Below are 26,288 nucleotides of genomic sequence, written 5' to 3'. Positions count from 1 at the left end.
CTCTGAACAACCAAACAGTGCATCACACCCAACACATCGATTGTTCTTCAAAAAGTAATGTGGCTAACAAGAAAATACTTTTTTCATTGTACACGTGGCAGAGTTACTGAAAACCTCACCACACAATTTACACTCGTTGTCGAGGTAATACCCATCTTTGCAGGTGTGACATTTCTTTGATGTTGACGAACATGTTTTACAGCCATTTATTGTGAGACACGACTTGCATTTTCCTTCGTCTGGATAATATCCATCAACACAATGCAGGCACGTGAGTTCATTTGAGCAACTTAGACATTTGTTAAGAGTTGAACATGACTCACACAACTCATTCTTTGTGAAGTAATTTTGGGCACACAACAAACATTTATTGGGGATTGTGTTATCACAGAATTTACATCCTTTAAACGTGGAACATGACAAGCATTTAGAAGAGTCGGTGTTTTTCGTTGTGTTGGTTACACAGGTATCACAACTTCCATCTTGAGCACACACAAAGCAGTTATTCACTGAGCATTTGCTGCATTGCTTGTTTGAGTCGATATAATGTCCTTCCACACACGAAGTGCATTCATTTTTGGTACTTGTCTTACAACCAATAACAACATCACCACATTGCTTGCATCGACCTTCAGACACCAAGTAATTCTTTTCACATAAAGTGCACCTCTCTCCGACGCCTTGAAGGCACTTCGCTATTTTTGCGCATTGGCCTGCGTTGTTGATAAACATGTCCATACACTTTGTACACTCTTTTGTTGAAGTCTCGTTGTTTGTGAGATAATTGATGCATTCAGAACACCCATACAATAACGTGCACTCGTGACATGATATTTCTGGATAATGTGACGGTTTACAAATATAACAGATCGTTTGATTAAAGTTGTTCAAAGTTACAACACCACATTTTTCACAATTGTCATAGATTTCTTCACATCTCAGACACACACTTTCATAGTGGTAATATCCTTCTTCACAAATATCACATCCTTCGGTTGTAAAAGTGGTGCAATTGGCGTCAATAGAACTGACATAACAATCTCGATATTTGATCACATTTTTTGTTGTCTCCGTTTGCGTCTTAATGCACCTTCTCCCTATTTTGATGTACAAATCATCACAAACAACACATTCATTGTTTTCTACAACTTTGCATCCTTCTACAGTCACACACTTTCCCGACACCAAAACTTGACTCTGATTTGGGCAGTTATAACATAGCCCACTCATGTATTCACACCCAAGTGAGCCACACCCTTCGCATGTCACACACTTGTTGTCATCAACCCAATACTCATTTTCACATGAATCACAATGTGGTGAGATGTCAGTAGAACTACATGTTGTGCATTTTTCATCAATTGTCGAGCACTCTTCACAAACTCCGTTGTTTATATAATACCCATTGATGCATGATGTACACATACTCGAGTCGCACGACATACAATTTCTTGTGAGACAACTAACACAATTATTTTCAGTGTTGACAAAATAACCATCAACACAACTTGTGCATTGGGTAGCAGAGTCACATGTTGTACATTCACTTGGACATGGTCTGCAATACTCTTGGTGTACATAACTTCCACTGGAACAAATGACACAACTGTGTGACGTTTCATTGTATGTATAATTTGTGGAACAAACAGAACAACTCTCTTTGGAGTTGCAAACATCACAATTCTCAGGTGCCCGGAAAATCCATTCTGGGTAACTCATTCTAAAAAATAATTATTTTTTGTATTTTTTAAATGGTAAACTCATTATGGAAAACTCATTCAATGTAAAAGTTAACTTTTAATAATTATCTAAATAAATTGTAACATTTTATTAAATTCTCAATTTTTATATATTAATTTAGCAAATGATATTTATGTTTTAATATACACGTATGTATACTATTAAACCATATTTTTAAATATAATTAATCATTTTTTATATTTTCTAATGTTTTTTCTGATTGTTTTAATATCAAAACTATTTCTTCTTTGTAAACAACACCCGACTCTAGTCTTTTCTTTGTAAACCACTGCAACTCTTATGATGCTAACTTCATCTTCATCATCTTCATCGAAACATCCTTCTTTTTGTATTTTAATATCTTTTTCTTTAATACTATCTTCATTTCCAAGTCCAATTTTAATTTTTTCGATGTCAATTATTCCATCATCATCTTCATCAATTTTAAGCAAATTGTGATTCGACATAACTATTTCATCTTGCACGTTGTTGATTATGATACTTTGTTCGAATTGTTTTTCGTTTACCAGTGCCCTCTTAGCTTCCCAAAGATTTTCAAATAATTTATCTTTGTCAGGTTGTTGCCCAGAGTAATAATTTCTGATGTGATTCATTATAAGTTTGTTTTGTCTTGAATATTTTGGACTTTTTCTTGTGCTTTGTCCTTCTATCAGTTGATTCCATTTTTTCGTGTCTTTTTCCTCTAAATCACACAATTTTCTAAACCATTCTGATAATGTTGGTTTTGATCTTAAAAGTCTCTTAATAAATGCAGAATGATAAGACTCTGAATAATTGTTTGTTCTGATATTTTGTAAATATAGACACCAAAATGATAATAAGATACATTGTATCCATCCAAGTATACTTGAAATATTTTACCTAATTTTGACATACTTCACTATGATACAATTTTTTAGTTTTGAGTTAAGTAAATTCCAATTTTATATCTTGAGGTTTTGAAAATGGAATAACATACAATTTGTTTATAAGAGACGTGAAATTGTCATCATCTAGTTGAACTTTTATAAAACCACCTGTTTGAACTTTTCTCCAAAGTGCTTGGCAATAATGGAAATAACATCCTTTAATCAGACATTTAAACTGTTTTAAAGCATTAATAACGGCCATTTCATAATCAATCATAACAATTTTATCTTTTCCAAATATGTCAAACCCAACATTTTGAGAAATTATATCAATTTCTTTAAAAAGTGAAGTGTACATTTTTTCTTCAAAACAAGTGGTTAAACAAAAATATATTTTGAATAAATCACCAGTTTTCGTGGTTCCATGCACTGAGTACAACCGTGAAAAATTATCTGGACACGACTTGAAAGTCCCATCCATTAAAATATAACAAATTGATTTTATTTCTTTGAGTTTGGAAATGTTGCTATAAATAACAAATTCTTGTGTTTCTATTAATTTGAATTCACCATAATTTTCATTTAAATGAACATCTTCTTTTTGTTTTTCTTTTGCTTTTTGCATGTTAATTTCCTTCAAAATTGTACTTACTCTTCTGGAATCTTTGTTTCTGTCAATTTTATCTAATAATATAGATCCAGGAACAGATAAATTGTCTTTATTAGTTGCAAGTTCTTGTATTTTGTTATTAATACCGAGTTTGATAAACGGATAGTGTGGTTTGTGATCATGTTTAAACATTTCAGAAGTGTATTTGAATGAAATAAATTTTGTTTTATCATGTGGATCTCTAATAGCTTCGATTGTAACTGTACAATTCTTATCTTTACATTTGAAAGCGCAAGGGTTGCATCCAGTTTGGTGAGACACATAATCATTAATAACAGGTAAATAATGTTGTCTTTGATTTTTTACAAACAATACGACTTCTTGTTCGTTGTTAATATTCGTTTCAGGTTGTTGAATTGATGTAACCCTTTCTTTTTCTTTTAAACTGTCGAGAGTAGTTGGTTCGATACTTTCATCGGGTTCTATATTGTTAAACATGAATAGACCACCGGTTAAAGTATCATAAAAAACATTAGGTGTATTGGTCGGCATGTAACGTAGAAATTGGTTGGGTTGACCAAAAAAATTCATTTATATTAAAACGATTCAATTTTTATTCAATTATAAATGAATCGATTTTTACATTTTATAAGTGAGTGATATTTGTTTCTTTAATTTAATCAAAATGGTTTAAATATTAATGATAAATAAATTAAAATACAGTATAATCCGGGTTTAATTCACTTAAAATATTTTGGAACTATCGGGTTTAATTCCACTTTTTTCAAGAAAATTATTTTAAATGGTTTTTAAATCAAAAATAATTGATGGAATTAACTTTCGGTAGTTTCATAGTTATAATTATTTAATAATTATCTGATTCAACCAAAAACAAATGGTGATGGTAAAGGCTTTTTCATCGTCTCTAAAAATAAAGTTTTTTTTTAACTATTTAATATAATATTTTAATTAAAATTTTAGTAAATGGGAAATTGGGATAATATTTGGCCTGGTTCCCGAATTAAAAATATGTCGATAATTCACCTCGAAACAGTGGAAACCGAGTGAGACAAATATCGAAAAGAAGGCACAGGCGGTCTGTTTGTGCACCCGTTCCACACACTTTCAATGTCCTCCTTAGCACAGATCCCAATGAACGCCCCGTTTGAAAAGGGACCACATCCGCGTCCAAACAGTACGGAGGAGGAAACTGGGTGACATGGGGACGCACAAACAGTGGCTGAAAAGTGGACTTCCTTCAAAAAACACTCGCGGCAAATACTTTGTTAAGGTGATAATGAAACAAGTGTGTTTAAATAAATAAAAACGAATAAAAAATAGAGTTCATTATGTTCGTTTTTATTTATTCATTATTTAATAATAAGTAATTTATAATATTATAGTACCGAAAAATAGTTTCAGATACAAAAATAATGCATTTTTATTCAAAAACAAATATTCTGATTAATTTAGGTGAAAACCCAATTATTTTTCATAAATTTAAACAAAAAAAACAAGACAATGATAATAAAACTCAAAAGTGTTGTTTTTATCATTTTTTCTTTCTTCGGGTTTAATTATTTTTGAATGAATTAAACCCGATTATTTAATTAAACCCGGACTGGAATTAAACCCGGATTATACTGTAATTAATTCTTTTTTTACCTTTTTATTTTTTGCATAGAATGAGTTTTCCATAATGAGTTTACCATTTAAAAAATACAAAAAATAATTATTTTTTAGAATGAGTTACCCAGAATGGATTTTCACCCCACTAAATTCTCAATACAATTTTCACACGTTTTGTCATTCAAAAAAAATTTCAAATTGCATGATATACATGATGTTTGGTCACATTCAGAGCAATTGGGAATATCTCCACAAATGGCAAAATTGTCTCCCAAATTAACAAACCCATTTTTACAGGCGATACAGTGAGTGCTGTTGCAAATTTCACAATTCTCAAAATCAGAACAATCGAAACAGTTCTCTCCATTTAAAGTGAATGGCATTTTACATCTCAAACACGTTGAACTGTCACATTCAACACAATTTGTGTTATATTCACTGCAATTGTAACAACTGTATGCAACCTGAGATGCTCCTTCTTTACAATGCAAACACTCGTCACTTGAACACGAGTCACACATCCCAAATAACCCAACACAATCAACACACTTTTCTTCATACAAACTAAAATCAGTTATGCAACTGAGACATTCAGTCTCGTTACATGTCGCACAATTGGCGTATTTGTACCCACATTCCGTGCATTTTCCATTGTCGAGATAAGTGATGTCTCCGCATTGTAAACACACTGTATCATTACACTCTTCACAATCAAAATACTCTTCGGAACACTTCTGACATCGACCAGAAAAGACGCCATATGATGGGTAACATGTTGTGCACTGCTTTTCATTTGAACACAACAAGCACTTTGAATCAAGTTCTGTGCATTCCATACAAACATTTGTTGTGGTGTTTTCAATAATATCTGAATAAAAAGTGTTTTCACAGAATTGACAATTGTCACTTTCGGTACAACTTAAACAATTTTTGATGCAATTTTTGCAATTCATTCCTTTAAGGTAGTCTCCATTATCTATTGGACACGTGGCACACTTCATTTCATCTTCTTTGTAATGGTAATATGTGTTATGACAGGTGTTACATGAAAACGAGTTGTCACATATATCACACCCTTCAACACAATTGTCGCACAATCTCGTTGTTGTGTTGTAATACATATGATCTAAACAAGTAGTACACCCTTCAATTGTACATTCAATGCAATTCCCAAACTCAGAGCATAAACTACACAACTTGTTGTCGTTGAGATAAAACCCCGTTTGGCACTCCAGACATTCAAATTCAGTGCATTTAAAACAGCCAATTAATGTGCATGGCAAACATGTGTTATCTTTCAAGTAAAACCCATCTTTACATTCAGTACAAACTGTAGCACTTGTACATAATGTACAATTCTCATTACACTTATTACAGTCATTTCCATCAATATAATACCCTGACTCCAACTCACAGAATCCACACTTCATTTTTTCAGCATCGTATTTGTAATTAGCACTACACGCCGTGCATTTATTAATATCACACTCGTAGCACTCTCCATAATACTGACACGTCTGGCATTGTCCACCTATATATAAAAAGCTGGGTTCACACTCTTGACAAGTTGTCGAACTACTACACACTTTACAATCGTGCACATAACTTCTGCACATTGGATAACAATTGTGTGTTATTTCATAATCCGCAATTTCATTTGGCCCACATGATGCACATGACAAACCAGCATTCCATGAATATTGTCCACATTTGGATAGTTGTATCTGTTCAACATCTCCACATTCTTCATATTGCCCATTTAAATAATAAATAATCCTAAAATAATCATTTGGAATAAACCAACTCTTTGTATTAACAACAAGATATATAACATTGTTTGTGTCTTTTGGCATTGAATCTGTAATTGAATAATATTCATAAATGGTGATGGATGATAACGGCGTTGAATAGAAAGCAGATAAATCGATAGTTCTTGCGATCATACTTGTTATGTTAACAAGGTAAGTACACCCAGATAACATCTGCGCTGGTACTGTTGGTAATCCGGTAAGATCGATGTCGGTGAGATTTTTGCAATTAATAAAAGAGGCGACATCAGCACTTATTAACCCACCAGGAAAATGCAACTTTTTGATAGTCAAGCAATTTGAAAACCCATATGAACCAACTGAAAGGGAATGTGGTCCAAATTTGATTTGAGAAACAGAGGAATATGCTAAACCTTGATACCCAATCGAAGTTACCGAGTCCATACCAATAATACTTACTAATTTGGTTGTGTTGTGGAATGTATTATCATTAATAGAAACCATATTTCGTAAGTTGATGGTCCGAATATGTGAACTTGAAAAACAAGTATTCCCCATACTTGAAAACCCACCCATTGATATCACACTCTCTACACTGGAAACAAAAAATGTGGATTCTTTTAACTCAACTGGAGTGGTGCTTAAAAAAGTTACAGATTTAATTACATAATTGGTTTTAAATAAAGATGCTTGTGTTGTTATACATTTGGCATCGACAATATAATCTTGACACATGTCTTTGACAGAAGAAATGTCTGTTGTCGAAAGTTCTGTTGTTTCACATGTTACTTGGCAACGCGTAGTTGAATTCACACACAAGAAAATAAGAAAATAAATAAATAAATGTAACGTTTTCATGCTCTTTTTAATGGATTATTTATATATTAATAGTTTATTTTTGTATTTTTTGTTATTCGAAAAATAACTTATTTCCATCATCTAATTATGAACTACACAAAAGTGTAGTTCATAAAAAAGTTTTTTAATTCGATCCTAATAAATTATAATTTTTAGTAAATTTTATTATATAATTGGTATACTATATCTAGTTAATTTATTAATAAAATTATAATTCTTTTATTAACTCATAAAAGAAATATAACAACTATTCGAATTAAAATTATTTTTTATCTCAACTAATTATAATATTCTATTAATATTTTCAAATGGAATCAAAAAACAACATCCCTTTAACATGTGTTACATTAACAAACACTTCCAGCCACTCTTTTCCTTTTTCAATTTATTCAAATCAAATTTGAAAGGTGTTTCTCCGTAGTTGATTGTGATTTTATTAAAAATATTCAAACCTATAGCAGCATCAATATGATTCGCGTCGAAATGAGTTTGAAATACGATATTTCCGTTACAAGTGAAGAAGACTGTATTTCTATTATTTTCTGTGATTTTCTCAACACCGACACCAATGATATTTGTCTCACCTGCTTTCTCGCCGTATTGGATGTTAGTCTCAAAATCTCCTGTTCCCGTTCCAATATAGATAGTACCATCATCACTATGAAATCCAATACTCCCTTCCAACCATCCAATTTGTGAATCTCTGTACTCCTCACATTCATTCGTGTCAAGAAGACCAACACTACACCAACTAAATCCCGTAACTGCAATTTCAAAGTACGCAACTTTTTCAATCGAATTAATTGTATTTGGTTGTTGCAGATCAATATAACGCATTTTGTTGTCACTTGTGGACTTATTAAAAAAATCCAACGAAAGTAGAACGTCGTACTCTTCATCTGAAACTTCTTTTCTTCTCACTATTTCATTCCCTTGAATAACAACTCTCTGACTCGTCGAAATGAATTTGTGCATTTTCCACTCGTTTTCTTCTTTCATTTGAATTGGAAATTCAACTATATTTGGAGTGTTTTCTTCATTCTGTATATCGGAATACTTCTGGAAATATTCATCGCAGTCAATTCCGTTAAAAGTGATACCTTCGCTTTGATTAAAAGTCGCAACTTTTCCGTTCAAATTAATTTCTAGAAATTTGATATTTTGTGACTTCACAACAACAAGGGTTTGCAGCTCTTCAATTTCTTCCGAAAATTCAATTTGACTCGATGAAAAAATCGACACCTTTTGGAGCGCAACATTCTTATTCAAAAATTTGATATTATTTGAGTTCCACATATAAAACATTAAAAGTTTCTTCATATGACATTCCTCATTAAACGTGATAATACAACTATCTTCAATCGACATCTCTTCCATCACTTTAAACTCGTTATCAAATTCCACGTTGTTACAATTACAAATTCGAAGCGAACAAATACACGAAAAATCAATGTCGAGTTTGAGAGATCTTTCAAGATCTTCATTGACAAAGCCTGCAGTACTCACGACTAATGTGTTCACACACTTTGGTATCATCCATCTCTCTTCTTGTTTTTTATTGGAATAAAGAAATGACACTTTTGTGGCATACGCACGTTCTATAACTTCATTAACATTTGCGCCCATCGAGGATCCTTCCACAAAGACTTCCCCACCGTCACATTTAAAATTGTTTTTCCACTTCTCGCACATGGCGTCAGTGCACACAAAATAGACGTATTTCATTTTCCTAAATGTATTTAACACTTTTTCATCTGTTGGGTGCCGAGACACTTCAATATAAATATCGCTCCTCTGATTGTCTGGTATGAGGCTTTCCAACTTCTCCAATTTTGTAATCATATTATTGTCAAGTTGGATGTTAAATGAATTCTCCGAATTGACATGAATTAACTGTGGAAGACGTTGATACATCTCTTTCCCATTTTCAGTGTATATCTCCAGAAACTCAATGAGATAGTCCAAGTCTGTTTGCAAGTAATACAGCGAAGTAAAATATTTCGCATTTTTAATAATAAACTGCGCTGTGTTTTTATAGAGTTCCATATCTTCATCCCATTCGTTTAATTTAAATAAAACCATTCGCGTCACTTTCGGAAATACATTCCGTGCAAAATCTTCGTCCATCAGCCCCGTCTTAAATAATTGGCAGAAATTCACGTTTCTCACTTGGTTACAAATATAGAAAAGATCCACGTTGTTGTAATCGAGAAACCCCAAGTCCATTGTATCGGGGGTAAAATGTTTAGTGAACCACAGTAGAGAAGGTTCATTCGTCACTATAGGGTTCACCTTTAAAGCTTGTAATGTCGAAAGGCATTTGTGCGAGATTTGGAGAAAATTGAACAAATCGCCTTTTGTGAATAAACCCATCACTACTTTCATTAAATAAACCATCTCTAACTGTTTTGGCATCGTTTGAGTTTTGAGTTGTTAATGAGTATATATTTTTGTTAAATTATTATTGTTATTATAATTATTAATTTACTATATTATTTTTTCATATAAATAATTTATTTATTATTAATTTAATTATGTTAATTTTTTATAAATTTGTATTAAATAAATTAGAATGTTAAATTATAATGTTTATTGTATTATAGCTGTTGGGCGACTTTTGAGTTTCCTAAAAAGTCGCTGACCTATATTTATAATTCAAATACAATAAAATTACTTATAATAAAGATAAATTAATCAATATTAAAACTATTTTAAAATCATTATATAATTATTTAAAATAACTATAAAAAATAAAAAATAAAATAAAAATTGATGAATAATAATGATGATTTTGTGAGAAAAAGAAACAAAAGGCAAAAAGTAAATAAGTAAAAATTAATATTGCCACAAAAAATAAACTTGAGATTAAAATGAAACTTAAAAATAATCTCTCGATTACATGAGCACCACACCTTTACGTTTTCTACACAAGTTTTCTTTTCGTGTCAATCAAGAAGTTAATATACACACAAATCACCCACCACTCAAACGAACGATAAAGAAAGGAACAAGAAATAACAAAAAGAAAAAAAAAAGAAACGTCAAATCAACTCAATATATGGAGGAAGTATCTATACAACAAATTACTACAAATCAACTAATATTACAAACAACACAAAGTGAAGTTAATCAGTTGACACAACGGTCTTTAATAACTCTCAAAATAACAGCCAATCAACACATATTGCACAAAGTCAACAGAGTGTCAATTTAATTCCACAGACCCTTCACATACAACAAATATTTCAACACCAGAATATTCAAAACACTCATAACATTAACTCTGATAATTCGATACACAATTCACAGTACAATGAAGCTACACAAACAACATGCCAAACAACTGAACATCATCAACCACTTTTGACCATGGTCGAAACTCAGAAACAACCATCACATAACAACACTTTAATTGCGTTGCAAAGATCATTAATTGTCAATGAGGAAGAATTTGAAGAATATCACACTGGAGACACACCAACAAGACAGAGTCGTCGAAGTGAAAATGAAATTGATTATAACGCAGAAATGACAATAGAATCTACATACCCAACAAAACCCATTTCCAATGAAAAACGTTTAAATTATCCAATAAAAGTGTTTTTAAAACGTACATCATCAACAATTGTTGATTTAACAGGATTCACAAATGATGAATTTGACGATATTTTCGATATAATATTTTACAATGGAAGATGGGACGCTGTAAACAGAAAATATGTTAAACAACGAATTGATTTAAATATACTTTTAGTGAAAGAAAATCAAATTTTGAATTCAAAAGAATTATTTTTATTACATTATTTATTTACTACTTACATTTCTCAGGTGAGTTCAAAAAACATTCAAGAAAATAATATTTTTCGTTTTATATTCTTCAATTTATACTCGTTTCCACAAAACTTCAATATGTTTTCATCAAAAGTTCATATATAAAAATATACACATTATTATAAATAATAAAAACTGCTACAATAAATTATAATTACATTTATAATAAATACATAGCTATTAATTAATATGTTTGTATTTTAATAATAAATCGAAAATGTTTAAACAATATTTAATAATAGTTACATTATTACATTTAATAAATTATATAACACATTAAAATAGTTGCAAATATTATCTTGTGAATGTATAGATAATTATTATTTATTTTTGATATATATAGAAAAATCTATTTATTTTACGAATATTTTATTAAATTAAATTAAAGAAATAATAATAACGAAAATAACAATATTTAATATTTAATGATAACAAAGTTAACACAAATCACATTCTTCTTATTTAAAAAATATTATTTTATATATTATATAGATATTAATTACTAAATAATAATTTATTATAACATATATTGTTATTAACTTTGTACAAAATAGACATTATATTATTTTACCATATGAAATTTTTGGATATACTACTTAAAATGTAACATAACAACAATTAAATTCGAAAAATCTTTTACTAAATTAACAATTAAGTTTTTATTTGTTAATTATTAAACTATTTATTCATAATAATTTACCCTAAATTTATGTCGAATTCTTCTAAACACGTTTTATCTCAAGAAATGAGTCAAAAGCCAACAAAAATGGTGAATATCTACCACTTCCAATTGTTGACGGATTCGTTTTTCATCCTTCAAATTCCGAAAGAAAAAATTTAAATGCACTTTTAAAAATTGCCCTGTTAAAATTATTATAAAGAAAAGTGTAGGTTCGGGAAAAACTTGGAAATATGAAGATTTTGAATTTGAATCAATTGAAACCAAACACATTTATCACCCAAAATCAAGAGAAAACAAAACATCTCGTTTGGTACTTTTGGAAATGGCACACAAAAAGGAAAACTTTTTTAAACGAAACGATTCTGTGGTCCAAATATATTTAGAACATAATAACGACAATAGAAAGATTGATTCAATCAAAAAAGAATATTCATACGAAAAACACAAAGCCATTGAGAAAATTGCAAAAGAAATACAAGAAGATGAGAATTACTTATTTATTAAAAAAGAAGAATACTTTATTTTTGCAAACAAAACTAAATTGATGGAATTGAGTGAAATGTACTTTTCTTATATTTGTATGGATGGTACATTTTCAAGTTCACCAACGGAATTTACACAATTATATACCTTTCATGTAATATTAAAAAACGGACAAACATTTATTTTATTTCATGTGTTGATGACAAAGAAAACAGAAGAACAATGTTTATTATTATTAAAAGAACTTGACAATATTTATTATAATATTACTAATAAAAAACTTTTTTGTAATAAAATACAAATTATGATGGATTTTGAAGTTGCTATGTTAAACGCACTTGGCAAATTTGATTGTATAGTTCATGGATGTTATTTTCATTTTTGTCAAGCAGTTTGGAGAAAAGCGCTCAATCTTAAAATGGAACTATATTATGGTAATATTAATTATAAAACAGTAAAATATTTGATGGCTCTGGCATTTTTTAAACCCAAAGATATAATAAAAGCTTTTCGTTTTATTGAAAATAAGTTTGTCGTGTTATTATTAGACGAAGAAAAGAAACAATGCATAAATTGCTTGAATATTTTTACAAAGTGTGGATTGATGGAATTTTTCCACCTGATTTGTGGTGCCAATATTTACAAAAGACTCGAACTGACAATACGTCAGAAGCATACCACTCGGCACTTCAAACAAGGATACCATGTGTGCATCCCAGACTAGAAGATTTAATATTAACATTGGTTAAAATAGAAAATAAAGACACCAGAAAACTCAAACAAATGAATTTAGCACAAAATCACCACCAAAGAGCGCCATTTTCTGAAAAAAACACTCGCTTGAAAGATGCAACTTTAAATTTTTATTCTGGTGAATGGACAATTAACAGATTGGAAACATATTTTAATAACATTGTCGCGGTTTTGGAAGATTTGAAACACGAAGAATTGTTTGAAGATCAAAAGGATACATTGGAATCACTAGTTCCAAATCCATGGAATAACTTATTAAAAATCGATGAAAGTGATTTAAATGAAGTGGAAAAAAGCGAAACAATGGTTTATCAAATGGAGTGTGATACATTGCCATTGAATATATCGGAAATAGAAAAATCAAGAAAAATAAAAAGTACAAGAAAAAAAAAGAAAATAAAAATAAACGAAAACAAAAAATTGAAAAGGAAAAAACCCAAAAAGACATAGAGTAAAAACAAAGAAAAAGAATTGAGTGTTGTTTAATGAAAAAACGTAAAAAAATTGCCATTTCCAAAACAAAAAAGTAAATGATTTTTAGATGTAGTGTTATTCTTAAGTTATAAAAAACAAATTCAAGGTTATTAGTTGTTATTATTGATATAATTATTGTTAGTTATAAAATTGTTTGTAATATTTCTTACAACTTTGTTGTTTTCAAAGTTATTGCTTTTTAAAAATACACAAATAAATATTTATTTATTAGGAAAATGTCAAAACTCTTTAAATAGTTAAAAATTTAAAATCTTTTTTCATTCTGGAAAAAACCATGAGTTACAATTTTAACTTTTAAAAAGAAAGGGACTACATTAAAAATAATATTAATAAAAAATATCTAAATTGTAAACGTGAAAATCTTGGTTATTGTTTCATTGTTATGTAATATGTCGTTCAAATATCAACATTTTGTATTAAAATGATATAAAAAATTAAATAGTTTATTTACTTGATTGTAAAATTAATAATATATAAAATTTAATCAAAATATATTTTCATAAATGCTAAAAACTAAAAATTTCTATTTTCATTAACAAATCAAAGTTAATTATGTTATAAATTTAAAATATAACATAACTTACAGTAGGAACACTTTTTTAGTTGTAAAACGTGCCCATATCAAGAATTTTATGAATATATCATTTAATAAAAACTATTTTGATTAATTAAAAATTAATATATTATATCACACATTAATAGTTTAATTAAGATTTAACAATAAAAGTATTATGTGAAGCAATTTTAAACATTTTGCAAAGTGACCGTATTGTATTTTGTCGTGTTAATATGTTTAAATATAAACATAAAATAAAAAACATTTTTATTGTATTTATATAACAACTATCAGCATATTATGTGTGAACTATTATTATTAATTAAAAACAAATAAATAAATTTTTGTAATTTATAACTTTTTAAATATTTAAAAAATTGCATTTGAACTTTTTTGAAACGAGAATATTTTGAAAAATATTAAATGAAAAATATTATTTCTTTAAATATTTTTTGGAGACTTCGTCTGCTTTTACTCTTTGATGATACAATATTTATTTTTATATTTTATGTATATAAACCGAAAATCATAATGTGGTAGTAAATTATTTTTTAATATTATTTTATTATTTTTAATAGTATATTTCAAAAAAATGTAATTTTTCTTTGTATAATTCCACGCTTTCTTTAAAGCAAATGATCAAAATTATTATAATTTACAAGAGAAGACGCGTTTTTAAGACAGCAATTGAAATAGTGTTAATTACTAGGGTTTTTACGAAACTAAAAAAATATTTAAATATCATGACCGATTCAGAAAAATATCGATTGCAAAAAATTGAAGGAGCGAGAAAAGCGCTTTTAAAAGGGATGACATACATGGAAGTTAAAGACATGTTTTCATGTCTTTTCGTGACATTTCTTCTTTAAAAAAAGATATTCAACAAGACAAACCAGTGGTATTACATAAAAGAGGAAGACGGACAAAATTCGATAAAGAATTCACACAGAAAGTTACAGATCTAACTTTAAATGACGTTTTTTCATCTTCGAAAAAAGTCGGAAAAGAAGTAAAAGGCAGTGCATCAACAGTCAACAGAACCAGACACAAAGAAGGATTTATTTTTACCAAACAAACAAGTAGACCGTATATGAAGCCAATTCATTTTAAAAAGCGACTTGATTTTTGTAAAAAACAGACCGAAAAACGTTCGAAAGTTGATGCATTCAAAAAATGGACAACAAGGACGATATTCACAGACGAAAGTCGCTTTTGTTTGTTGTCGGATGGACGGTACATTTGGAGGAAAAAAGGAGAACACCCAGAAGAGTCCTTTGTTGATTGTGCGAAATACAATGTTTCTACTATGGTATGGGGAGGTATTGGTATAAATTTCAAAACCAAACTGTCTTTTTGTCAAGGTAAAATGAACAAAGAAGGTTATGTTCAAATGTTAAAAGACAATGGGGGTTTTGAAGAAGCTAAGAAAGTCTATGGCAAGAGATTCTATTTCATGCAGGATGGAGCTCCGTGCCATACAGCCAAGTATACAAGCGAATGGTTTGAAGAAAATGGCATCAGAGTAATAAAAAATTGGCCGCCATACTCGCCAGATTTGAATCCGATCGAGCATTTGTGGAGTATAATGGAAATGCGTTTGAGAACAAAGAAGAGTGCTTTTAAAAATTTAAAAGAACTTGAAAATGAACTAAATGTCGTGTGGAATTCCATATCTTATGAAACCATCAACAATTTTATCGATTCAATGCAAAAACGTTTCGATCTTTGTATCGAGAATGATGGGCGATTCATTGGTTATTTGCTATAATAACTGAATTAACAACTTTATCTAAACCGCTTTATTCACATAAATATTTTAGTGCTTTTAGGTAATTATTTCTTTTATTCTAAAGTATTTTTCTTTAAAGTAATAAATAATTTTTTAAAAAAATAAAGTGGTAGTGAGATAAGAAAAAAAGAGTAACAACAGTAAATAAATACAGTAAAAAATTGGGGTTATTAGGGTTCGGTATTCTATGGTAATACCAATTTGTGGTTTCCAGTTTATGTGAGAGAGAAGCAAGTTATAAGCAAAAATGTTCTAAACTGTGTTATTCCAGTAATTGTAGTGTAATGATTTTAAGTTCAGTTTTGATGTTACACGTTTACACACTAAAATTTATCACATTTTATTTTTGACATTTTATAAAAATGTAAATGTTGTGATTAACAGTGAAATATGATATGTCATCTATTGTTATTAAATTATTAAAATTAATAATCAATACATGTTTCTATTATATATAATCATGAAATTTGATGTTACTAAGGTATATATGTTTAAATATGTCTTTTTATATGAATAATAAGAAAACGATAGTTAAAAAAATAATCGTATATAACAACTCTCTTACATGTAATTATGAACAAAAAGTTGTTGAATGAAAAATTGCACATCGAAGTAGTTACACAATGCAATTGATGATAATCGTTATTTTTGTTTTATGATTATTGTAGTCATTTCACAAAAGTTATTATTTACAATCAATAATTTCAATGTAATAAACAACTATTATTTAAGTGGATATTTAATTTGAGAATTATTATTGTATCAACACTGTTGTATATTTGATTTTTTGTTTATTTGAACGTTTGATTGCGTAGATAACTTTGTTATGAAAATTGATAAAACGATCTGTTAAGGTTAATGATGATTTTATTTAACCAATTCAACAATGTGTAAATTCAGAAAAAAAATTGTGAAATTTTAAAAAATATTTTTTTGTTATTTGGTAAAGAGGAAAGTAAAATGCCGATTTACAAAAAAATAATTAATTCGACCCAAAAGATCTTAAGATTACTTGGGTGGCCTTTAATAATTAAATTATGAAAAATAAATTAAAAACAGTAAATTATTATTGAATAGTGTTAAATTAATGCTTTTGTAGTGTCAATTTCAAATAAAAATAAAATTTTGTTGATAAAGTTAAAAAAGTGTGGTTTTAAAACTTCAATAAAAAAATTATTTGATTTATACAAACTAATTGGTAACTTGTGATTTATCTATCTTTTTCTAAAAGTTATGTTTTAGAATAGTGAACAAAAACAAAAATAAAGTATTTTATAATTACAAAAATGAATTGATTTCTAATTACAACATGTTTGTTCTAATTATAATGGAACACATCACAATAAGTTTATCGACACTTTCATCTTTATTCATACAACAAAACTAAATATTAATTGTTATATTGTTGAGATTTTTATAATTAAAAATGTTTATAATATATTTTAAAATTTAAACTATACTGATGCCAAAAACAACCAAAAATGATTTTTTTGAATGTATTCATGAATGAAATAACAAAATAATATATATACATGTTGGTATGATTATTTTAATAATTTACACATTTTTTCAACATTTTTAAAACTTAAAAAATAACATATATTGTATTTTATTGTCCATTGTTAAAAAAATCGTTATTTATTAATTTAATGTTACAATTATTATTTTTTGTTTATCTTTTCGTAAGAGTTTTCGAATTTAAACACGAAAAAAATACAAAAATAAAATAATTATCTCATTTAAGACTGATTAAAATAATGTTTAATCAATTATATGAAAAACATTTCATTGTTTGTGAAAATTACAATCTTTTCATTATCCATTTCTCATGAGATATATGTTGATATCAACTCGGGAAGCGATGCCAATACAGGAGACTCTAAGATTCATCCATTTGAATCACTCCAAAAAGCCATTTCATCTATCCAATCCAATAAAAATTGGAACCAACAACAATATATGTAAAATCTGGAATATATCCATTTGTGAATAACACGCTTGCCATCGACAGGTGGAGTGTTCCAAACGTTTCATCATCAGTTCCATTAAAAATAACTAAATACCCCAATGAAGATCCTCCAATATTTACTGGTGGAGTGAAAATCCCAATAATGTCCTTTAGAAATTTAGACTCCACAAAAGACAAAAATCAGTATAATAAAATACAGAATTCAATGAGAAAGAAAATCAAAGTCTGTGAACTTTCCAATTTGTATAAGAAAATTGAATTAGGAACGTTTGACACTTCAAATAATCCAGAGATATTCGTTAAAGAAAAACGGTACCACCCAGCTCGATACCCCAATTGGGAATATACAAACACTTCAACAATAACAGACAGAATTTATATATTAAGAAAAGAAGGTTCTTCTGACACACCGGTGTCCCCCGATGTCTCTGGCTTCTATTCTTTTCGAAAAGAAGTGATTTGTGGTAACCAAAGTATTTACAAGAGTGAAAAAAGTTACTTAGGCAAGACATATTACCTCTACAAGAACAATTCAAACTACTGGACATTATCAACCCGTTTTGACTGTGGTGTCCCGACACAGAGTGACGGTGCATATTGGACAATAAAAAGGACGAACATGGCTGGTGTTTTGAATCCAGTCGATTCATCTGGTGCAAAAGGGAAATACATGTTACAAGAGAGCAATGCAATATTCAGAGGAAATATTTGAACGGCATATGTTCCTGACGAAAATAGTGCAACTTTTTATTATTCGAATGATCGTTTGGATCAATATGAAAGTTATGACAGTGTCTGGATACGAGGAAAGTGGTTAATATATTCACAAGAACAGAGCGCAAAAGGAAAAATAAGGAAGAGTGACCGAACAATAACTTTTGATTGAATACTTGGCGATGGCGATTATTTTGGTGTTAAAAGTGGGCAGCCGTTCTACATTTATAATTTGATCGAAGAACTCGATGAAGAAGGTGAATATTATATAGACTATGACGAAAAGAAGTTATACATTATAATGCCAGACAATGCAGATGATATTTGGATATCACAGAGTTTGAGCCCTATCTTTAGAATTCAATTTATCGATAGTGTTACTATTGAGAATTTAATATTTGAATATTCCATAGAGGACTTTGTAGACTACTGGGCAGTTAATTATTGTTTAGTTAACAATTGCACATTTAGACATGGTGGTAAGAAATGGGTCTATTTAGCTGGAATTAAAGACAATAATATTACTAAAAATGTCATTTACGACACGGGCGCTCAATCAGCGACGCTTATGTGTGGTAACATCTCTCAGTTAGTAAGAGGAGAGTGTTATATGGAACATAATTATGCCAACACTTCATCACAAATACAATTTACATTCATCCCAGCATTTTACATTCAAGGTTGTGGAAATTACATGAAACACAATTTAGTTGAAAATGTTCCACATTTAGGGTATCTCTACCATGGTCCTGAAATTGAAATTTCATACAATGAAGCAATCAATATCTGTAACAGTGCATCAGACTGTGGGGCCTTATATACTGGCGCGCATTTAGAGTATCGAGGAGGTTCTATTAAATATAACTTCTTCCATGATTCTAAAGGCTTTGGGCAACCCGGTGGAGGGTCTTTTGTTCTTGGAATATACATCGACGACAACATGAGTGGTCAAGAGATCTTTGGAAACATCGTCGCCAATTTTGTTGGGAATGGCATTCACCACGGTGGTGGACGTGAAAATAATATATATAATAACATATTCTATAACTGCACTTTTGGGTATTATGGCGATGCTCGTGGGCCTTATCGATACCACTATGAAAAGGGTGCAACATATAATTTACTTGAAAATATGGACAATAATGGAGTTGATAGATATAACCCACCTTGGAGTACCAAATACCCCTCATTAAGCAGACTCCCTAGAACAAATGAAGAATTGAAGAAACCAGAAAATCAACACTGGATTTTGCCAGAAGAGTGTGATATTTGGTGTAATGTAATGTATGCATCAACTAATAAAGATGCTGGATATCAAGATGGCGTTGAAAAAATAATAAGAAGATGGGAATGGAACACCAATTCGAGTCAAGACCCAATGTTCTATGATGCATCTAACTTGGACTTCAGAATGAGAGAAAATGGGGAAATTTATAAGTATAACTGTTGGAAGGAAATACCTGTTGAGTACATTGGAATTGATAAAAAAGATGGGTGCAAAAATGTGTTGAAGAATTTACTAATTATTGCCGTGGTACTATTTTCAATTTTCTAAGTCTTTCGGTGATTTTTTCAATAATTGAATTCGTTGGTCATTTTACTATCCATTTATTGATGAATAACTTTTTAAGAATATAAAAAAATTACAACAGAAAAACAATAAATAGTGGTTTAATTGAATGAATGAGAATTCTTGATTGAATTATAACATCAACAAAGCATTTATTTATTATAAATATTTGTAAATTTTATTTAAATATATTATATTTCAATGGTTATTTTTTTGATGTAATTTTGAATATTTATTGTAAAATTGTTATTAAGTGTGGTTTTTATTAAAAACAATAAAATTGTAAACTAATCTTAATATTTTATAAATTTTTTTATTGTAAATTTGTCACAATCAATGATTTTAAAATAATAATTCATTAGTTTAATAAATTGGAATTTTCAAGTATTTTTATAATTGTTTTAGAACCAACTAAAACTAAATTTTAAAATTAAATAAATGAACGAGTTGAATTTATATGGTGTGACTGTAACTCAAACTGAAGTTATAACAGGCGAATTACTAAGTCAAATTTTAACAAATATGACCAACATGTATTTATCAGCAACTCCATCGCCCGGTGTCACACAACAAATTTCAAGTTTAACAACCCGAGACATACCCTATTCCACCAAAAGTGTTGACAAAGAAATGGTTCAAAAACAAATGCAATATGATAATCCAAGCAAAATAAAATCAGTACAACCACTTTATACTCTTCCACCCACAATATCAAAAACACAAGAAACTTGTATTCATAAAACTGAACTTCCAAAACAAATAAGTCGAGACATTAATTCAGAACAAGGAAAGCCTGACAGTGAAATACCCCTTTCTCACATCCACAGTCCTTTTATTGAATCATTACAACCGACTGACTTGTCTATTGTTGACAATAATTTGGTGAACACTGCACTTGTTAATTCGTTATCCAGTTTCCAGAAATGGACTGGCTATTCACATTGCAAATTAATCTTCGACACGGCTCAAGAACACGACCAAGACATACACGAAATTGTCGCTTTCAATGAGAGTGTGATTAACAAGAAGAATTTAATTTTTATAATGTTTGATGTAGTACATAATGTATTTGGGTGTTATGTGGAAGATTCAATTACCAAAGTGGGAAGAAATCTTTTAAATATTAACAAAAAGAATTTCCCATTTGTGTTGCATTCTAATGTAAATAAGACTCCCATAAAGTTTATCACAAAGACTTTGAGTAACATTTATTTAACACTTACTTCAGAAGGTGAAATTAAGTATGGACGTGATAATTTATACTTTGAATATGGTACAGTGGTATCAAAACTTGTTGGAAAAACATCACAAACAACCCAAACTTTGAGTAAAGAGTACTTTGATGTTCAAAACAAATTTCCAATTAATAAACTTATACCATTAACTTATCATTGTACACAAATCGTTGTAGTACAGTTATACTAAACAATCAATACAAACAAAAGTTTTGTTTTGTTTTTAAGTATTATTAAATCATTAAATCATTTTATAACGTTTTACAATCAAAACAAAAAAGCGTACAAAACTATTAAACATTAAAAGCTTGTGCTAAAATAACATTTAAACATGTTTTAATAAATGCTTGACTGGAGTGTAACATTAGACAATTAAAAAAGATATTAATAAAAAAAATGATACAAACATAAATACCATTTAATATTGTATTATCTGCACTTTTAATAACACATAAATACAAGTTTTAGTAAAACACAAAAAACATCATTAAAACATTTTTATACAAATTAAAATAATAAATAAAAGTTTTTATTTCAAATAAAATATGTTGTACTATAAAAAATTCATACTTTTTTCAAAATGAACTCAAACACATTAAAATTAATAAATTAATGTTGTGTTTGGTTTTCCAGAATTAAATGGACTATTTCATTCATTATAATATCCACATTATATGCAGTTTTCGATGAGATTAAATATCCATTTGTGTAATTCATTTCATCGACTTTTTGTTTTAAAACACTTTCCGAATTTTTTGCTTGTTCTGTATTGAGAAGATCGACTTTATTGCCAACCAATAAAATGGGAACACTAATACCATTGGTTTCCACTTTTGTTTCAAATTCCTTTTTTCCAGTTATCAACTGCTTCTAATGTTTGTGGAGATGTTAAATCGTACACTATAATAGCCCCTTGCACCCCGAGACACTATTTGTGATTTAATAAAAAAGTAATTATTAAAAAACATTTCAATTTATCAATAACTTCTGTGATATTAAAAAACCTTATTTTTTCAAATTTTAAACTGTTATTAATAACATTACATTCTTAAACAAATAAAAATATAACAAACACAGGAATGAGGTATCGTGAAATTCTTTTCTCTATTTTCTATTTTCCATAACCGCAGATCTATTTCTTTTCCATCAAATCTGCGATTGTCAGATTTAAAGTTTTTGCCAATCTTTGTGTAAATAAATATAATAATAATATATTATAATTACAGTAAAACCTGGATATTTTCTAATTTTTAGGGAGAAAAAACCTGGACATTTTATAAAACAATTTTTATAAAAACAAAAATGTTATTATGTTTTGTAAATTATTGTAAGTTGTGGCATATTTGTCTGTGTGGTAAATCAACTATTCAAATTCTTCATTTAACAACTCCAGTACTCTTTTGGCGTAAAACATATCCATTTCATCTGTAAGATCCAACAAATTAAGCTTTTCGATCAAAGCTTTTAGTTCATCAGATATTTTGTTAATTTCAACTTCGATGTATGAAACATCTTCTTCTGATGCATCAACAATCGCATATTTTTCTTTTTCTGGTTCTATAATATCTTCTATGGTAGTCGATTCTTGTATCAAGTTCATTCTTTTTAATTTAGATATTTCTTTGTTCAAATCAGTTTCAATGGTTTCTTCATCGGTTGTGTTGTTTAATGAAACATCATTTGGAACTGAACTTGCAACTAAATATGGTGATTTGTCATTCTTACTGATTTTTATTTCTGTGATAACAAATATCAATTTTTTCGTTTGTTTTTTTGTTTTTTCTTTTTATTATTTTTTGGTTAAAAAATTTATCAAACAAATTTTATATTTTCTGAAACTAATAACAAAACCATTTTTACTATTATAAACAATCCAGTTTATAAAATATCCAACATTATAAAATATCCAGGTTTTACTGTAATAATATCATCACTACAGATTCTATAAATAATAATATAATAAAGTAAAAATAATATGATAAAAACAAACTACAGGTCGATACAAGGGATCAAATATTGAATGTTTGTACATTCGAATTAAACTCTCCTTTCCAACATCTGGTTCTCCAATGACAAGAACTTTAATTTGTGTTGTAGTGTCCATATTTTCTGCTTCTACCTTATAATAAGAAATGGACACAAATGTACAAATAACAAACCATTAATATTTGATATTAAGACTTTGTAGATAGATGTGTTTTTCATTAACCCTTTACAATAACACAAATTTGGATAAAAAAATAAATGTTTAATTATATTTAATATAATTGTCTAAATTAAAATTTATTTTAATTCCAAACAACTAAATATTTCTCTTTTTAAATAATTATTGTGGTGTTAAGGTTTTGATTAGGAACATGGGGTAAAAGGACATCTCGTAACTTGGACAATTGGTAACTTCAACATAAAGTTCAAAAAATATATTTTTCGATGTTTTATTTTTATTTTTTTTATTAATTTTTTTTCTCGGCAAAAAATATTTAAGTATCCATTAAAAATAAAAAACCAAAATTGTTATTCAGAAAAAGTTTATAAATTTTTTATGTATTCTTTGTTGAAAAGATCGAATTGTACAATAAACTATCAACCAAATGTTCATAGCGATTGATTAAAACACAATAATGTCTCAGTTAATATTCGTTACTTTGGAATGATAAATCGTTAATCTAAATATATATATATATATATATATATATATATATATATTATCGATATGTCAATTTCATCATCATATATTTAATTTGATATATTATGATGGATATCATATTTATTTCTGTGTTATCAAGAATGTTAATGTGAATTTGTCATTTTTTGAATAACTTAAATCAAGATATTCCAGTAAACAAATTGAGGGGCATGACAAAACTAAGCCGCTTGACCTATACTTTAATATTCTATTTTTTAATAATAAAAAGTTTACTTATTTTTAATAGTAAAATATTTTACTTATAGTCACCCGCTAAAAGGTTAAAATTTCCGACAAATGGTCTAAAGAAACTATATTATAGTTTTTTGAAATTATGATTTTATATTGTGTTTCAATTTGACATTTATTTCTTTTCATTGAAAGTATTTCAAAATAAACTAAAGTTTTACTTAATTATAATACATTGTCAAAAATAGATTAAAGGTGAACTGAAAATCAATTTTAATGGATAATGTTGTATATGTGCATTTATTTGTACAATACCAAAAACCAAACCTACAACTGGTATGGTTTTCGACAATTCAACCAATTCTTTGGATGTATCAGATTCATTGTGTTGCTCACTCAAAATAACACAACCTTTGTTAGTTTAACTCCGTATGCTTCTCATTTTTTTCAAGTTCTTGATTTGGGGATATTTGGTGGGCTTAAAAGTAGAATGTCTTCTTTTAAAGCGAAAGACAGTTTTGTAAATTTGCTTTTTCAAGAAGAAGTCGAAAAGGAAAATGTGGATAATAATTTGTTTTAGAAAAAAAAACATTTTTCACAATATCGAACTCTGGAACAGACTAAGAAAGTTAATTGATGATATTGGTGGATTCTTTATTTGTGGTTACAACACCTCCTTTTATTATTATTGCTTTTAAACGAGCTGTCACAGTCAACTAGATTGACAAAACACCCCAAAGTGTCATGTATTAATTGATTGCCGTTATATTTTAAACTAATTAAAAAGCTTGACAAAAATTGATTCAATGTGATTTTATTTTTTGTTTTTTTAATGTTGTTTTTACTGTTTGTATAATTATAGTTTAAAATAATAAATTATAGTTTCTTTAGACCATTTGTCGTGTTTTTATTGCTTTTAGAGGGTGACTATATATTAAAATAAATAAAAAACTAATAAAATAGATACCACATTTTAATGTTGTCTAATTTTTCACTTACTCAACTGTATTATTCTGTTTATTAAATAATAATATTATTTAATAAATTTATTTTACAATCAAATTACCAATTTATTATAAAACCAATTAAAAATTATATTGCTTAAATAACTATATTTTTATTCTTCGCTTGTTTGATCATCATCAATCACAATATTTGCCTTGTGATCTTCAAAAACACCAGCGATGTTTTTCAAACATTCATAAAGTGTTACAACTTTCTTTTCGTAATCATCTACAATATTATTAAGTCTTTCTGTTGAACACGCTACCCATTTTATTGTCGGTTGACGAATTCCAATTTTCATTTTTTGAATATCTTTTCGAGTTTCTTCAATTATTTCTCCATTGATTTCGACGTATTTGTTGAAAGACGGCTTTTGTCCTCCACAACGTTTGTTCAGTCCAGAGTGGTATGATTCACAAATGTTGTTTGTTCGAATCAAAGCACCTCTTTGATTCCACATCATCAAAGGAAAACTGCCACAAATCCACGTGTTTTGAAAATATTCAAATATTCGAACGACTTCTTTACAACTGCCATACCATACCTTCAAAATATCAAACGCTTCTCTTACTTCGTTGGGTTTTAAAAAGCTCAAACCGAACATTAATTGGACAGCTTCAAACAACACACCATGGTTGTTGTACGTGGTGATCAAACCAAATTTTCTTATTTTCTTAATTACTGCTTGTCTCTGGTGATAAAGACATCCTTTGTGTACGAGTCCAAAATTTACAAATTTAGAAAGTGACGCAATTAAACCTTTTTCAAAATCAGACATTATCAAGACTGCTCTTTTGAAAGGGGATTGTCCAAGTAAATTTTCCAGAGATATGAACAATTGAGTATATGATGTTTC

General features: G+C 28.6%; 7 protein-coding genes across 7 annotated transcripts; 3 read left to right on the top strand and 4 right to left on the bottom strand.

Annotated features, from left to right (window-relative positions):
• Window positions 1-63: 63 nt before the first annotated feature.
• On the bottom strand, window positions 64-1,719 carry EIN_508790 (hypothetical protein; the record flags this gene model as incomplete). Its single annotated transcript, XM_004259601.1, has 1 exon — window positions 64-1,719. The coding sequence occupies one exon, from the start codon at window positions 1,717-1,719 to the stop codon at window positions 64-66; it is 1,656 nt and encodes a 551-aa protein (XP_004259649.1).
• Window positions 1,720-4,985: 3,266 nt separating this feature from the next.
• Window positions 4,986-7,475, bottom strand: EIN_508780 (hypothetical protein; the record flags this gene model as incomplete). The annotated part of the gene is made up of 1 exon (XM_004259600.1): window positions 4,986-7,475. The coding sequence occupies one exon, from the start codon at window positions 7,473-7,475 to the stop codon at window positions 4,986-4,988; it is 2,490 nt and encodes an 829-aa protein (XP_004259648.1).
• Window positions 7,476-7,817: 342 nt separating this feature from the next.
• Window positions 7,818-9,890, bottom strand: EIN_508770 (hypothetical protein; the record flags this gene model as incomplete). The annotated part of the gene is made up of 1 exon (XM_004259599.1): window positions 7,818-9,890. One exon carries the CDS (start codon window positions 9,888-9,890, stop codon window positions 7,818-7,820), a length of 2,073 nt encoding a protein of 690 aa, XP_004259647.1.
• An 8,285-nt stretch (window positions 9,891-18,175) lies between these two features.
• On the top strand, window positions 18,176-18,745 carry EIN_508760 (hypothetical protein; the record flags this gene model as incomplete). The annotated part of the gene is made up of 1 exon (XM_004259598.1): window positions 18,176-18,745. The coding sequence occupies one exon, from the start codon at window positions 18,176-18,178 to the stop codon at window positions 18,743-18,745; it is 570 nt and encodes a 189-aa protein (XP_004259646.1).
• A 303-nt stretch (window positions 18,746-19,048) lies between these two features.
• On the top strand, window positions 19,049-20,302 carry EIN_508750 (hypothetical protein; the record flags this gene model as incomplete). The annotated part of the gene is made up of 1 exon (XM_004259597.1): window positions 19,049-20,302. The coding sequence occupies one exon, from the start codon at window positions 19,049-19,051 to the stop codon at window positions 20,300-20,302; it is 1,254 nt and encodes a 417-aa protein (XP_004259645.1).
• Window positions 20,303-20,755: 453 nt separating this feature from the next.
• Window positions 20,756-21,742, top strand: EIN_508740 (hypothetical protein; the record flags this gene model as incomplete). The annotated part of the gene is made up of 1 exon (XM_004259596.1): window positions 20,756-21,742. One exon carries the CDS (start codon window positions 20,756-20,758, stop codon window positions 21,740-21,742), a length of 987 nt encoding a protein of 328 aa, XP_004259644.1.
• A 419-nt stretch (window positions 21,743-22,161) lies between these two features.
• On the bottom strand, window positions 22,162-22,520 carry EIN_508730 (hypothetical protein; the record flags this gene model as incomplete). The annotated part of the gene is made up of 2 exons (XM_004259595.1): window positions 22,162-22,422; window positions 22,452-22,520. 2 exons carry the CDS (start codon window positions 22,518-22,520, stop codon window positions 22,162-22,164), a joined length of 330 nt encoding a protein of 109 aa, XP_004259643.1.
• Window positions 22,521-26,288: the final 3,768 nt, after the last annotated feature.

The sequence above is a fragment of the Entamoeba invadens genome, assembly GCF_000330505.1.
Source record: "Entamoeba invadens IP1 unplaced genomic scaffold scaff_1105074724819, whole genome shotgun sequence".
NCBI classification, from domain to species: domain Eukaryota; phylum Evosea; order Mastigamoebida; family Endamoebidae; genus Entamoeba; species Entamoeba invadens.
This window is presented reverse-complemented; position numbering and strand designations above follow the sequence as displayed.